The sequence below is a fragment of the Labeo rohita genome, chromosome 5 (assembly GCF_022985175.1).
Source record: "Labeo rohita strain BAU-BD-2019 chromosome 5, IGBB_LRoh.1.0, whole genome shotgun sequence".
Taxonomy (NCBI): Eukaryota; Metazoa; Chordata; class Actinopteri; order Cypriniformes; family Cyprinidae; genus Labeo; species Labeo rohita.
In genome coordinates, this window is record NC_066873.1 from 41,597,082 (window position 1) to 41,612,364 (window position 15,283).

At 33.0% G+C, this 15,283-nt stretch overlaps 1 protein-coding gene across 1 annotated transcript in view; it reads left to right on the top strand.

Moving 5' to 3' along the window:
- The window catches only part of adamts12 (ADAM metallopeptidase with thrombospondin type 1 motif, 12), a 34,224-nt gene that overhangs the window by 2,476 nt on the left and 16,465 nt on the right, over positions 1-15,283 (top strand). The window contains exons 3-11 of the mRNA XM_051110335.1: positions 7,739-7,919; positions 8,012-8,259; positions 8,902-8,985; positions 9,531-9,655; positions 11,187-11,336; positions 12,790-12,933; positions 13,056-13,200; positions 13,329-13,421; positions 13,495-13,640. Coding sequence (XP_050966292.1) covers positions 7,739-7,919; positions 8,012-8,259; positions 8,902-8,985; positions 9,531-9,655; positions 11,187-11,336; positions 12,790-12,933; positions 13,056-13,200; positions 13,329-13,421; positions 13,495-13,640 — 1,316 coding nt within the window. The remainder of the gene's footprint in view (positions 1-7,738; positions 7,920-8,011; positions 8,260-8,901; positions 8,986-9,530; positions 9,656-11,186; positions 11,337-12,789; positions 12,934-13,055; positions 13,201-13,328; positions 13,422-13,494; positions 13,641-15,283) is intronic.

The following is a 15,283-nucleotide window of genomic DNA, read 5'->3' on the forward strand; positions in this document are numbered from 1 at the left end:
TTTTTGAAGTTGAAGGAGAAAATACGATTGGAGTTTTTCGACATACCCTAACTGTCTTGAGCCAGAATACACAGAGTTCAGGCAGAGCAAGACAAGACGAGCATTTGAGATTAAAAAGTATTTGAATTGTATTTTTTAAATTAAAATAACCGATCGCTTCGCTAGTTAAGACCCTTCTTCCTCGGCTGGAATCATTTACAACCGCATTTGGGATCGTTTGAAGCCGCATTTAAACTGCATTTTGGAAGTTCAAACTCGGGGAGAAAAATCCTGAAATGTTTCCCTTCCTGTTCTGGAAGTGGACTTCTCCTTTAATGTCATTATTGCATTATCACATGTAATGTTTTAAATCAATCTAACTGTCTTTCTCGGAGAAATCCCTATTGAACAATGTTATTTTAGAACTGTTCATATAGTATTATATAAGTTAATATTTTGAACTGGCTTTTATTTTTATATTTTCAGTCATCGGTTTAATTTTAGATTTTTTTTTAGTATGTATATATATAAAATATACATACAAAAAAAAAAAAAAAAACATAAAATTAAACTGATGACTGAAATCATAAAAATAAAGACTCTTAACTCCTTGGCCCTTGTTTTGTTTGCATAAAGTAATCAGTGTTTGGCTCTCAGAGTGACTTTACAATGAAACATCAGTGTGTGGGCCGACAAATATTTTCCTGATTATGACTGTCTGACATTAAATTATCCCACTGCACGGATACCGACCCAATAAAAATATAAAAGAACATGAAACATTGAACTAAGTTCAAATGATTTTATAATCCAAGAATGAAGAGAGCTGGAAATGAGTTGTGTGGGAACAGTCAATTATTCTATTTAACATTCATTATATTTAACTGCAAAAAGCCATGATTGACCACTCAGAATAGAGAGCCATGAAATAAGATCCAATAGTAGCCTGTTATTCAGAGTGGGCGCTCATAAAAAGTGGGGAACTTGAGAAGAACTGTAACCAGGTCAGTGTGTCAGCACATAACATGACTTATTCTAGCTTGGCATTTGAACAAAAAGTTGCAAAGGGGGAAAAGAGGAGAGGCAGAGTAAATTGGTTGTTGGTGAAAGCACAGGAAAAAGTTCTAGACTTTCAAATGAGCTTTGATTTATTAGGTTCATGCATAATTTGCACAAGTATGCATGCAGTACCTGCACTAAATGCCGCTTCTGTCTGTCAGTCATTGCCTGAGCATGTATGCTCCTCCTGTAAGGTCGTGTTCATGTCAATCAACAGTGCTTCATTCCGTTCTCATGTTATCTTTTCTCCCAAACATTTGCTTTAAGGTCCCATTATGCTCACATTCCATTAACTTCTATGCATTAATTTCTCAGAGACTCAGGTGTTTAATGTATGGGAGAAGGAGAAAATAACAGACAGATAATCTTCTGTAATGTTGTGCAGGATGTTGAGATGATGCCAGGTGCTTTTGCTTTCAGTGTGGATAAAGTCAGGATTCTTTGTCCAAACTAAAATGTAATGAGATGCATCTGATTATAGCCTAGCACATTTATGCACTGCAAACATGCATGAATTTAAAAAAACAATGTGCTAATGTTTTCTGCAATGCATTTGGTGGTGGAGCAGTGGCCAAAAGCTACACTTAGCAGCGATTGTGGAATATTTTCCATAGTTTTTAAAGGAAAAGTTCACCCGAAAATAAAAATTATCTCATCGTGCTGTGATTTTTTTACTCCTTTTTTTTTCCATACAAGGAGAATTCATAGTAATCACTACTATTTTGCAAAAACGTTGGCTGTGTCCCATCTTCTATTTTTGATCTATAAGGTTGTCCCGCCCCAAATTCATGGCATTGGTTAAGCCAAAAGTTGACGTTTCAAAATGCCTGAACAAACAAAACACTACCATTCAAAGGTTTGAGATCAGTAAGATTTTTTTTATTTTTGTTTTTTGAAGAAGTATATGTTCACCAGGGCTGCATTTATTTGATCAGAAATGCAGTAAAAACAGGAATATTGTGAAATATTATTGCAATTTAAAATAACTGTTTTCTATTTGAATATAATTTAAAACGTAATTAATTTCTGATCAAAGCTGAATTTTTAGCATTATTGCTTCAGTCGTCATGTCAAATGATCCTTCAGAAATCATTCTAATATGCTGATTTGCTGCTCAAGAAGCGTTTATTATCAATGTGGAATATTGTGCTGGATTTTTTGATAATTACAAAATTAAAAAAAAACAGCATTTGAAATAAAAATCTGTCATTTTTGGTCAATTTAATTTTTTGGTCAATTTACTTTTATTCTTTGCAGAATAAAAGTATTAATTTTTTTAAAAAAAATATTACTGAGAGCAAACTTTTAGACAGTGAGTTTGTGTACTTATAGTCCCGTACTTATAGTCATCTCTACACGTGAAACTATGGGACAAAGTATTTTAGTAATGCGGTACATTTCATTGCACAATAAACGGAACTTTAAGATTGTTTACTGTTTGGTTTATGGTCCTTGTGAAAAAGCCATTAACACTGAACTCTGTCGACTCCATTCCTGTTCGACTTTTGTTTCAAACCAGAGCAGTTACAGATACAGAAAACTACCCCTCACTAACCTGCTCTGCATTAGTCATTAGATCCATACGTTCTTCTTGCCCTCCAGAGGACGTACGGCTGGTTTTGAGCTACTATACTGTAGTTTGAAGTCCTTTACATGAAATGGAAGTCCTATATATTCTGTTTGAAGCCTTACCAAAACCTGCAGGAACTCTGGAAGTCCAGCAACACACACATGGCTTCTGTATTTAGCTGTTCAGCTTTTGTTTTCATAATGCCCCCTGACACCAAAGCTCACGTTTCTGAATGAGAGCAGATGAGGAGAGAGAGAGAATGGCCCCACAAAAGACAGAGATGAATTAAACATCTGATTTGCTTTCGTAAAAAGTACTTTGGCAGTATAATGACAGTTATTATATTGTATTTTGAGATACATGGGACAAAGACAAAAAGGGGTTTTCAAGCATCCAAATAATACAAGTTTAATACAGCTTTAAATTTGCTGAGCAAAAACTAAAGACTATCATAATAAAATATCATTCAGTGTAACAACAGTTAATGTAACAAAATTTGTCAGGTAATTTTAGAACTAGAATCTTGAAACTTGTCAGCATTAAGTATTTAATATTTTAATCATTTTCACACTGTATAACAATGGAACATTATTTCACCCATATTTTGGCATTAAAGTAGACACTTTGCCTTTTATATACCCCCAACACTTGAATATTTGAATATTTATTTGATGCAGACATTAAAATGGGACATCTATGGAATCCCGTTTCCGCCAATGAATAAAAAATAAAAAAGGTAACTGCGACTTTTTATCTCACAATTCTGCCTTTTTTCTCAGAACTGTGAGATATAAACGCACAATTGTGAGTTATAAAGTCACATTAGCGGGATATACACTCACAATTGTGAGAAAAAAAGAATTGCGACTTTGTATCTCTTATGAGAGATAAACTCGCAATTGTCCAAAAGTCCATTTCTTAGGAGGAAAAAAAGACATTCACAGAATTGTGAGTTCATATATCACAATTCTGACTTTTCTTCTTTTTAAATTCAGTGGTGGAGACGGGCTTCCATTGACATCTCATATAATATTTATATATATATTTATATATATATATATATATATATATATATAAAGAACTGTAATATTTGTATTATATTCCCATATTTTTTCATGGTAAATGCCCAAAAGCATGGTACTGCCATGGTGCATGTTAAAAAATCTTGGCAATTTCTTGTAGCATGAGTGAAAAAAAAAATACTATAATGTATTTAAAATACATTTATTTAATGCTAAGTATACTAAAAATACATTTGCATATTATGTACTTAATAAAAAATACCCTGCAATTGTACTTTTGGTATACTAAACTGGTATATTCAAAGTCTGCTAAATTGGAACAACTAATTTTGTACTTAATGCACTTTATGCATTTAAAGTTAGGTACACTGTTTTGCATTTAAAGACTGATCTTATTGAAAGATCATACAGTCCTCATTAATAGTGACATTAAAACAGGCTTAATATTAAGAAATGTGCACTGTGGACAAGTACTCTAAATAAAGTTTAATTATAATTTTTATATCAGTATGTCTCTAGTGATATGTCAGTAAGTATGTTAATAGACTTGAACTATACTTGTTTGAGTTCATACTGAGATCTCTGAGTTTTGATGGCAAATCTGAGCAAATCTAAAGCAAATCCCTACAAAAAAAATTCTACATTTACTCATCATTTTGTCTAGGGAAAGCAATAGAGACTCTAACGCAGTCTCATTTGAGAACATATCTAAGAGCTTCATGCCATAGCTGTGTATCATATGTTGCAGTGGCAGTATTGTTTAGGCTCTGTGGATGATCGACTCGGCTGAGTCAATATTATGACTGTTTTTCCAGCCCCCTGGAGAATTCATGGTGTATTCCTCCGCCCTTCCACAAATCCTAGTGTCTGTTTTGTGTTACGTGGAGCCCAGTTTCGAAACATTTGGAATGTTTTTTCTGGTCACGGTTTATTTAGTTTGTGGTGAACACACGCACACACACACACACACACACACACATACACACACCTGTTTTTGGCCTGTGGGACTGATTCATTCAGCAGGGCGGTGAACGAGTGGATGAAGTGCATCAGGAGAATTGTTCTTATTCCCATAAAGCTGGGATTTCACTGCATCTCCAAGAAAACATGATGATAAGAGAAAAATGGCACGTTTCAGAGATGTTTTCTTTGCCAAATGAAATCTCATGGGTTGAAGTCCAAGACATATGGACACAGACTTTAAGAAAGCTGTAAAGAGTGAATGTGCAAGCTGATTTGACCCTTAAAATGTGAGTCAAACATATGGGCTTACAGGTTTGAACAAAACCCTAATTTTAAAGGATTCGTTCACTTCCAGAATATCAAATTCCTGATAATTTACTCACCCCTATGCCATCCAAGACGTTCATGTCTTTCTTTCTCCAGTCGAAAAGAAATTGAGGTTTTTGAGGAAAACATTTCAGAATTTTTCTCCATATAGTGGACTTCAATGGGAGCCAACGGGTTGAAGGTCCAAATTGCAGTTTCAATGCAGCTTCAAAGGGCTCTACGTCATCCCAGCCGAGGAAAAAGGTGTTATCTAGGGAAACGATTGCTCATTTTCTACAAAAAAAAAAATGTTGATACTTTTGATACGACCTCACACATTACGTAATCACATGGAAAGGTATCGCATGAAGGTGGAAGTACCGACCCAGTGTTTACAAAGCGAACGTGCAAAGAAAGTCAAACGCCCTTTACAAAGGTAAAACAATGACATTGGATGATTTTGAAGATGGAGGAGAAAATGTGATGGAGTTTTTCATCCTACCCTACCTTTTTGAACTGAAGTACACAGATGAAGAACTAACCACACGTGACCTTTCCAATGTGATTATGTAATGCATAGTCTCAGACATGCATCGCAGAGCTAGTGCAAGATGAGCATTTGTGGTTAAAAAGTATATTGTTTTTGTTTTTATTATTTAGAAAATGACTGACTGTTTCGCTAGATAAGACCCTTATTCAGTGACGGTGTATTGAAACTGCAATTTGGACCTTCAACTCATTTGCTCCCATTGAAGTCCACTATGTGGAGAAAAATCCTGGAATGTTTTCCTTGAATACTTTGTTTATTTTTGACTGAAGAAAGAAAGACATGAACATCTTGGATGACATGGGGGTGAGTAAATTGGCCAAAATTTTTAATCTGGAAGTGAACTAATTCTTTAAGTATAAGCAATTGCAGTGATGTTTAGGATTGCATTCAACTGACCAGCAGTGACGGTAAAGATTTTTATGACATGTCTTTAGATTTCTTTAATGCTATTTCAAATGCTACTCTTTTGAACTCTATTAATCAAAAAATCCTGAACAAAAATATTAAGCAACACAACTATTTTCAACATTTAACATAATAAGAACACTGAAGACATGGAGTAATGGCTACTGAAACTTCAGCTTTGCATCATTGGAATAAAATATATTTTAAAATATATTCAAAAAGAAAAGAGTTATTTCAAATTTTGTAAAATATTTCATAATATTACTGTTTTTACTGTATTTTTAATTAAATAAATTGACTCGCTAAGCAGAAGAGATGTCTCTCAAAAATATAAAAATGCACTTTTAAAAAATGTTTTGTAGGATAATTATTTAAAGTAGGCCTGGAAAACAATTGATCACATACAAAATATAAGTTTGAGTTTACCTAATATATGTGTGCGCACTGTGTATAATTATAATGTATATATCAATACACACAAATTAATGTATATATCTAAGAGAAATTTGTTATGTACACAATATTTTTATTTATATATAAATTCTATGAAAAATTATAATAATCTAAATATATGCATAAATGTGCTTGTATTTATATATACATAATAATTACACACAGTACACACACATATATTAAGCAAACTCAAACTTTTATTTTGTATGCGATTAATCGCGATTAATCGTTTGCCAGCCCTAATTCAAATAAATATGATTGACTTTATTTCACACTCTTAAAAATAAAGGCTCCAAAGTGATGTAATAGAAGAACCATTATTGTTTCCCCAAAGAACCTTAAAGTGAAAAGTTCTTAAAAGAACCATTTCAAAGATTTAAAAAAATCTAACAAACCCTTTTCTACTATAAATAAGCTTTTGTGGAATGGAAAGATTCCATGGATGTCAAAGGTTCTTTATGGAATCATAAAAAAAATATATAATACTTGAATTTCAAGCTGCATGGATGTTTGATGTTTAATGAATGCATTAAAAGTATTATAATGTATTTGTGCTTTGTTTTGGCTTGTGCATGTGATACATTCAGGCACACTGAATAAACTTGCTAAAGGCCCTGCAGTGTGGAGAAAATGCCAGGACTGGCAAGCACTTGCAGGGACCATTAACAAACAGGGAGTGTGACAGGAAAAAATACCTTCCCTGAATTCACTGGAATTCCAACACATCTCAATAATGAGCCTTGACAGCTGAAGTGTTATTACAGTACAAACTACTTTAAACAATTTGAACAAACCCTAATCCCTAAGTATTAACCACAAATGCGCAACACTGTTTGGACTACAGACATGAATGACACTGCAAAAATGTGTGGCTTCTTGAGGATTTGGGTTGTTATTTTTATAAGTTGTTGGATGTTCCAATTTCAACTGGGGGATGATAAAATAGGCAAAAAATGACTATAGACAATGGTGCAAACCCATGGGAACCCCCACATCATAGATACATGAGTGTGGGCTCTGGGGTTTTGATTCTCTTCTGCTCACCAAAGCTGCATTATTATTTGATCAAAAATGCAGGAAAATTGTAATATTGCGAAAAAGTATTAGAATTTAAAATAACTGTTTTCTATTTTTAATATATTTTAAAGTGTAATTTATTCCTGTGATTCAAAGCTGAATTTTTAACATCATTACTCAAGTCTTCAGTGTCACATGATTTTGTAGAACTCATTCTAAATTGCTGATTTGCTACTCATTTTTGATTATTATTGAAAATTGTTGAAAACAATGTTGAAATTTTATTTAAAATGCTTACGTAACATTAGATGTCTTTAATGTCACTTTTGATTAATTTAATGCATCCTTGCTAAATAAAAGTATTCATTTCTTTTAATTTGTCCTTTAAACTTTTAAACTGTCTTTTTTTTATAGAGAGGGCTGTTAAATTTACCACAGGGGCCGTTATTGGTCGAGCCGGTCCGTGGCCACATTCCAAACGTCACTCATCCACGACACCCACATGTGATCTACCGGAGTTCAGCCTGGAGTGGACTCAGGCAGCGACGGAGCACTGATGCACACAGCGTTCATCATAGTCCCTGTGGGGTCAAAGGTCATATATCTTAGGTGTCTAAAAATCATAATACGTGACCAAAAAATTACTTTGGGGAACTCATTTATTGTGTTTGTGTGTTTCCGGTGCAGATGGTTCTGAGTTATCCCAGCAGGTGGAGCAGGAGAGAGAGCGCTGGGAGCGGGAGCAGGAGCAACGCCAGCAGGGTGGGGATTGTAATAATGGACCGGATCAGGAGTGGGAACGACCACGGAGGATCTCCCCTCGCTCCATTAGCAAAGAGCGCTGGGTGGAGACCATGGTGGTGGGCGACTCCAAACTTGTGGACTACCATGGAAGCGGAAATGCTGAGTCCTACATCTTTACCATCATGAATATGGTAAGTGTATTTAAGTACTTCTAGTACTTCTAATTCTGGCAGGTTCACCTGTTGGGAAATCCTAATTATAATGTCAGGTGTGTTCAAGTCACTTTTGTCAGAGATGGAAATTAGGACCCTATGAAATCCGTTTTATTTTTTCCCAAATTCCATTTTATTTTTTCCCAAATTCCATTTTAATTTTTTTGGATTCCATTTTTTTCCATTTTAATTTTGCTCAACACCTTTTTAATAGTAAATTAAGTTTTATTAATTTTTTTTTCACTGGTGCAGGCTGCTACATTTGGCCCTAACTCTTATTAGAGTATTAGTAAAGTATTGTTAGGTTATGGTTAGGGTTGGCAGAATAAGTTGACATGCACTTTCAAAGTTATTTATAGTCAGCAGAATATCTGTTAGAGGGGCCATCAAAGCAGATATTAAGCAGGCTTTTTACTAATACTCTAATGCCTGGTAGTTAACATGTAGTTGCAAAGTTACTTATTGTCAGCTTATTGTCAAAACAAAGTGGTACCGAAAGTTTCCCACTCATAATTAGGACTTTGTGAAGTTGTTGATGTGCATTCAGCTCTTAAATTAATAGTAGTAATTCCAACATGACTTGAATACATCATATGACTTTCATATGACTTTTTTTTATAGGTAGCTGGAATTTTTCATGATGCCAGCATTGGTAATGCTATCCATATCGTCTTGGTTCGACTCATTCTGCTACATGGAGAGGAGGTACATATAAATCAAGGCATAATTTGCTTTACTTTCAGTCCTTCTTAGCTGAAAAGATCAGCTTAGACCAGCATGAGTTCTTAAAGAAGTCTCTTCTGCTCACCAAAGCTGCATTTATTTGATCAAAAATGCAGTAAAATAGTAATATCACATGATCCTTCAGAAATCATTCCAATATGCTGATTTGCTGCTCAAGAAACATTTTTGATTATTATCATGCTGCATAACATTTTTGTGGAAACCATTTACTGACACTTTTTTCAGGATTGTTTGAGAAATAGAAAGTTCAAACGAACTGCATTTATTTAAAATACTTTTGTAACATTATAGATATCTTTAATGTCACTTTTGATTAATTTAATGCATCCTTGCTGAATTAAAGAATCCGTTTCTGTTTTTCAGGGGGCCAAAATTAATTTATGCTGGTTAAACATGGACACTTGGCTGGTTATGCTTGTTAAAATAAAAAAAATTACCTGGTCTTTTTTAGCAGGGTTACTGGACACTAATACTACTTTTACTTTACTACTTTTGTGTGTTTTCAGAAAGGGCTGAAGATCATTCACCATGCTGATACAACTCTCAACAGCTTCTGTACCTGGCAAAAAACCCTCAATCCTCAAAGTGACACTCATCCAGCTCACCATGATGTTGCTATACTCATCACACGGTAAAAATACCCAGGCCCATATATGCACACTGCACACATTAAGATGTCCACATCACAAGAAATTTACAAAAGTGATTTTATGTCCTTAGAAAGCACATTAAATGTAAGTAAAGTGTCTACTTTTAAGGTTTCAAATACATTTTTGGAGAATAAAATGTCAAAATTTGGTTGAAATAATGTTACATTGTCATTCAGTATAACACAAAATTCAAACAAACATGCTTATTCTGACTTGCACATATTAAAATATATAAAAGAATAAGGGAGCATATTGCATTTTATTGTTTTAAATGAATAAAAAAATTCGTACTGAAAAATAAATAGATTTTTGTTGTAAATATGCCTGACAAGATTGTTACACTGAATGACATTTTAGTGGATGTCTTCTGTAAATTAGGGAAAAATGTATGATATAAATTTTATGGCCGGAAAAACAAAAACAAAAATGCAATTAAACTGGGGAAAACCAACAACAATTTAAAGCAGTATTACTCTTTTATGCTTAAACCCCTTTTCACCTTTGACCCATATATTTGTACTTATTTATTTATTTATTCAATTAATGTTATTTTAGAATTATTTATATAATATTATATATTTTATTCATTTTAGTATTAGCTTTTATTTTAATATTTTTAGTTTAAATTAATTAGCATTTTGATGTCAGTACTTTTGTTATGTGTTATTGTCATTTTTACAATTGTTTGTATTTAAAATATATTTCAAAACAGTTTTTAATAATTTTTATTTCCGTTTTAGTTTTATTTCAGTTAGTAAATTTTTTAATGTAATATTTATATTAATGATTTGTGAAGGATCATGTAACAGACTGGAGTAATTGATGCTAAAAATTCAGCTTTTATAACAGGAATAAAATACTTTTTAAAATATAATGATAATTAATATTAAATTGTATTAATATTTCACAATATTACTGCCAAGTATAGCATTTTTGTCAAATACAGGTCACATATGTGCATTCTTATGGTTATGATTATAATATGGTTATAAAATTAGTTGTTAGTTGACAAAACATTATCTAAATGATCTAAATAATATCTCATTATCTTTTTCTAACCTGCATTTATTCAAATCCATAAAATTATTTAATATTGCTAAATGAACCTAAATACACTTAAATAAACCCCTGAAAAAATTGCACAAATATTACCTAGTAAAACACATAATAACGCTATTACCAAAGGATAAAGTGCTGTGAAACACATGTGAACTTGTTGACTCTCATTTATTATCATAAATTTCAGTGTCTTGGTTACAGTAATGGAGCTGTCCTCTGAGCATTTAACAGACCCTAAACCCAGAGCACCACAAATGACTTCACCATGTTCAGTGTCCAAGGCTTGAGATTCTCCAGAGCTCATTCATGCTGAACAGCCAAATAAATGACAAAGAATTCAACCACTGCCATAACTCTTCTTCAGCAGTTTCACCCCTGCAGCGTGACTTTAGTAGCCTATAAAGTGAATCAAAGCAGCTGTTGTGTCTGACCTGATGTGATCTCTCCTCTCAGGAAGGATATCTGTGCAGGCATGAACCAGCCGTGTGAGACGCTGGGCTTGTCTCACCTGTCGGGCATGTGCCAGCCGCATCGCTCCTGTAATATCAACGAGGACTCAGGGCTACCTGTCGCTTTCACCATCGCTCATGAAATCGGACACAGGTACGTTTATATGGGTCATTCTCATGAAACTGTGCCATTGGTGTCTAAATATGGCATTCATTTTTCATTTAGCATTTGGAAAGATCACATTATTTCACATCAGTGTTCATGCCAAGAATATTTTTTTCTTGAAAAACTGGTCACAATTAGTTTTGTTTTACAAGATAATAGGGCTGTCACTAATGACTATTTTGGTAATCGAGTAAGTGGTTGATTATTCTAATTTTTTTAGGTAACAAAAATAGACCTAAGAAAACAATAGCCTTTAAAATGACTTAAAATACATATAGCATAGCAGTAAGGCAATAATAACTGGGTCAAATAAAGTATCAAAAGTAAGTAATTATTTGCTTTTATTGAACATTTCCGGCATTTTGCCGGTTACTCGACACAATTTTTTTAAAATCGAGTACTCAAACTGAATCGAGAAATTGTGACAGCCCTACAAGACGACACTCTTAAATAATAGTAATAATAATAATAACAATATTGTTATTAAAAAAAATAAACAGTGGTTTAACAGTGGAAATGTCACAGCCTTATGTGGTTGAACAGAAATTGAAAAAAAAATACATGCATTTTCTGCATTTTTTAATCATACATGAAAAATATTAGAGCTGGGCAACGATTTATCGTGATTAATCGCATCCACAATGTGTGTGTGTGTACTGTGTATATTTATTATGTATATATAAATACACATGCATGTGTATATTTACGAAAAAATTATGTAATGTTTATATACTAAATGTATTTATGTATAATATAAATTATATGAATATAAATATACATGTAAATATTTTCAAAATATATATCGTGTGTCTTTAATAAATAAATATAAAAATAAAAATGTACAATGTTAAATCTATCAAATAATGTGACTACATTAATTTACTTATGCATTTCTGGTGTTATATTGCATGATTCATGGGTGAAAGTTTGGAATCACTAAGATTCTCTTTTTTTGTTTTGTTCTGAATAGAAATTAATATTTTTATTCAGCATAGATGCATTAAAGTGTCAGTAAATGCATTTATGATGTTACAAAAAAAAATCTGTTTTAAATAAATGCTGTTCTTTTGAACTTTATATTTATCAAAAATATCCTAAAATTTATCTAGTTTCCATAAAAATATAAAGCAGCAGAAATGTTTCTCGAGCAGCAAATCAACATATTAGAATGAAGACTGGAGTAATGATGCTATAAAAAAGCTTGGCATCACAGGAATAAATTATATTTTAAAATGCATTCAAATAGAAAACAATTATTTTAATTTGTAATAATATTTCACAGCATTACTGTTTTTACTGTATTTTTTATCAAATACATGCAGTCTTGTTGAGCAACAGAGACTTCTTTGAAAAACATTTTAAAAATCTTACAGACACTAAACCTTTGAGCTGTACTGTTTAAAAAGGAAAACAGGTGACATCACCTTGTTTTATGTTGTAGTTTTGGAATCCATCATGACGGTCAAGGGAATGACTGTGAGTTAGCAGGGAGGCATCCCTTCATCATGTCCCGCCAGCTCCACTACGACTCCTCTCCTCTCACCTGGTCCTCCTGCAGCAAGGAATACATAACACGTTTTCTCGAGTGAGAACATGCATTCATGTACAGGAACATGTAATTGCATGCTTTATATCTTACATCTTACTGCTAATTTTTGAATATTCCAGACGTTGAACTTCATTCATAAAGCTCTGTTATGCTCTCAGTCGTGGTTGGGGTTTCTGTCTGGATGACCGGCCATCTAAGAGGGACCTCAGCTCCCCGATGGCGGCGCCAGGAGTGCGATACACCCCTCAGCACCAGTGCCAGCTGCAGTACGGACCGAATGCCACTTTCTGCTCAGAAGTGGAAGTAAGGAGTGCATTCATTCAAAAAAATCAAGATTAATAAAACACAGTTGTAAAATATTTTGTTGTCTCGAATGATGAACGGGCATCTTCTGGTTGTCAAGCCATTAATTCAGGTTCTTTTGGTTCCAGAATGTGTGTCAGATTCTGTGGTGCTCTGTAAATGGATCATGCCGTTCCAAACTGGATTCGCCGATAGATGGAACCAGGTGTGGACCTGAGAAGGTATAAGAGATTTACATTTAGATATAAGTCTTTTGTATTATTGTATATTTAATTCTGTGTCTGTGTGTGTCAGTGGTGTATCTCCGGTGAGTGTGTGATCGTAGGGAAGTTACCAGAAACAGTGCATGGAGGCTGGGGTCCCTGGAGCACCTGGTCTCACTGCTCTCGCACCTGTGGAGCCGGCGTCCAGTCAGCAGACAGGGAATGCAACCAACCCAAGTACACATCACATCACATCACATCACTCTCTACTGCATCTTCTATTTATTATTTCTCAGTGATTTTCTTTCATTCATCCATTTTTATGGTCAGTAAGATTTTTTTTTTTATAAGAAATTAATACATTTGTCGGCGCCGATAGCCTTGTGGTTAGTGTGCCGACATATACTGCGCAACTGCACTTACGGCGACCCGAGTTCGATTCTCGTCTCGAGGTCCTTTGCCGATCCTGCTCCCCTCTCTCCACCTAATGCTTTCCTGTCAACTCTCCACTGTCCTATCTGAATAAAAAAGTAACAAAAGCCCAAAAAAAATAACATAAAAACAAAGAAAAAAAAGAAATTAATATATTTATTCAGCAAGCATGCATTAAATTGATCAAAAGCAAACAGCAAAGACATTTATAATATTATAACATATTTATATTTCAAATAAATGCTGTTCTTTTGAACTTTCTATTCATTAAAGAATTCTGAAAAAATCCAGAAATTTTTCCAAAAAAACCATAAATAATAATCAATGTTTTTTTAACAGCAAATCAGCATATTAATATGACTTCTGAAGGATCACGTGACACTGAAGACTGGAGTAATGATGCTGAAAATTCAGCTTTGCTATCGCAATAAATTACATTTTAAAATATATTCAAATACAAACTTGTTATTTTAAATTGTACTAATATTTCACAATATTACTTTTTACTGTATTTGTGGTCAAATAAATGCAGCCTTGGTAAGCAGAAGAGATTCCATCGTAAACATAAACAAATCTTACAAGCCAGTTTTTTAAATATCAATGTTCTTGTGTATACATATATATACTGTAGATATAAAGTATATATAAAATTTATATTTTATATATAAAGTTTTTTTTGTGTATTTTTAGTTTTTGAACAGTAAGATATTTAATGTTTTTAAAGAAGTCTCTTCTGCTCACCAAGCCTGCATTTATTTGATCCAAAGTACAGCAAAATCAGTAACATTTTGAAATACTTTTACTATTTAAAATAACTGTTTTCTATTTGAATATATTTTAAAACGTAATTTATTCTTGTGATCAAAGCTGAATTTTCAGCATCATTACTCATCTTCAGTGTCACATGATCCTTCGGAAATCATTCTAATATGCCGATTTGCTGCTTAGGAAACATTTTTTTATTAAATTATTATTCAATTATCAATATTTAAAATGGTTGAGTACATTTTTTTGCAGGATTCTTTGATGAATAGAAAGATATAAAGATCAACATTTATCTGAAATAAAAAGCTTTTGTAACATAATACACTGTAACATTCAAAAAATTGACAGAAATTAATACTTTTATTTAGCAAGGATGCTTTAAATTAATCAAAAGTGATAATAAGAACATTTATAATGTTACAAACGATTTCTATTTCAGATAAATGCTGTTCTTCTGAACTTTCTGTTCATCAAAGAAACCTGAAAAATGCTGCTCAGCTGTTTTCAACATAATATTAATATTAATTGTTTACTGAGCAGCAAATCAGAATATTAGAATGATTTCTGAAGGATCATGTGACTGGAGTAATGATGCTAAAAATGTGTGAAATCACATTTGAAATCACAAAAGAAATTAAAACTATATTTTTAAATATATTCAATTAGAAAACAGTTATTTTAAA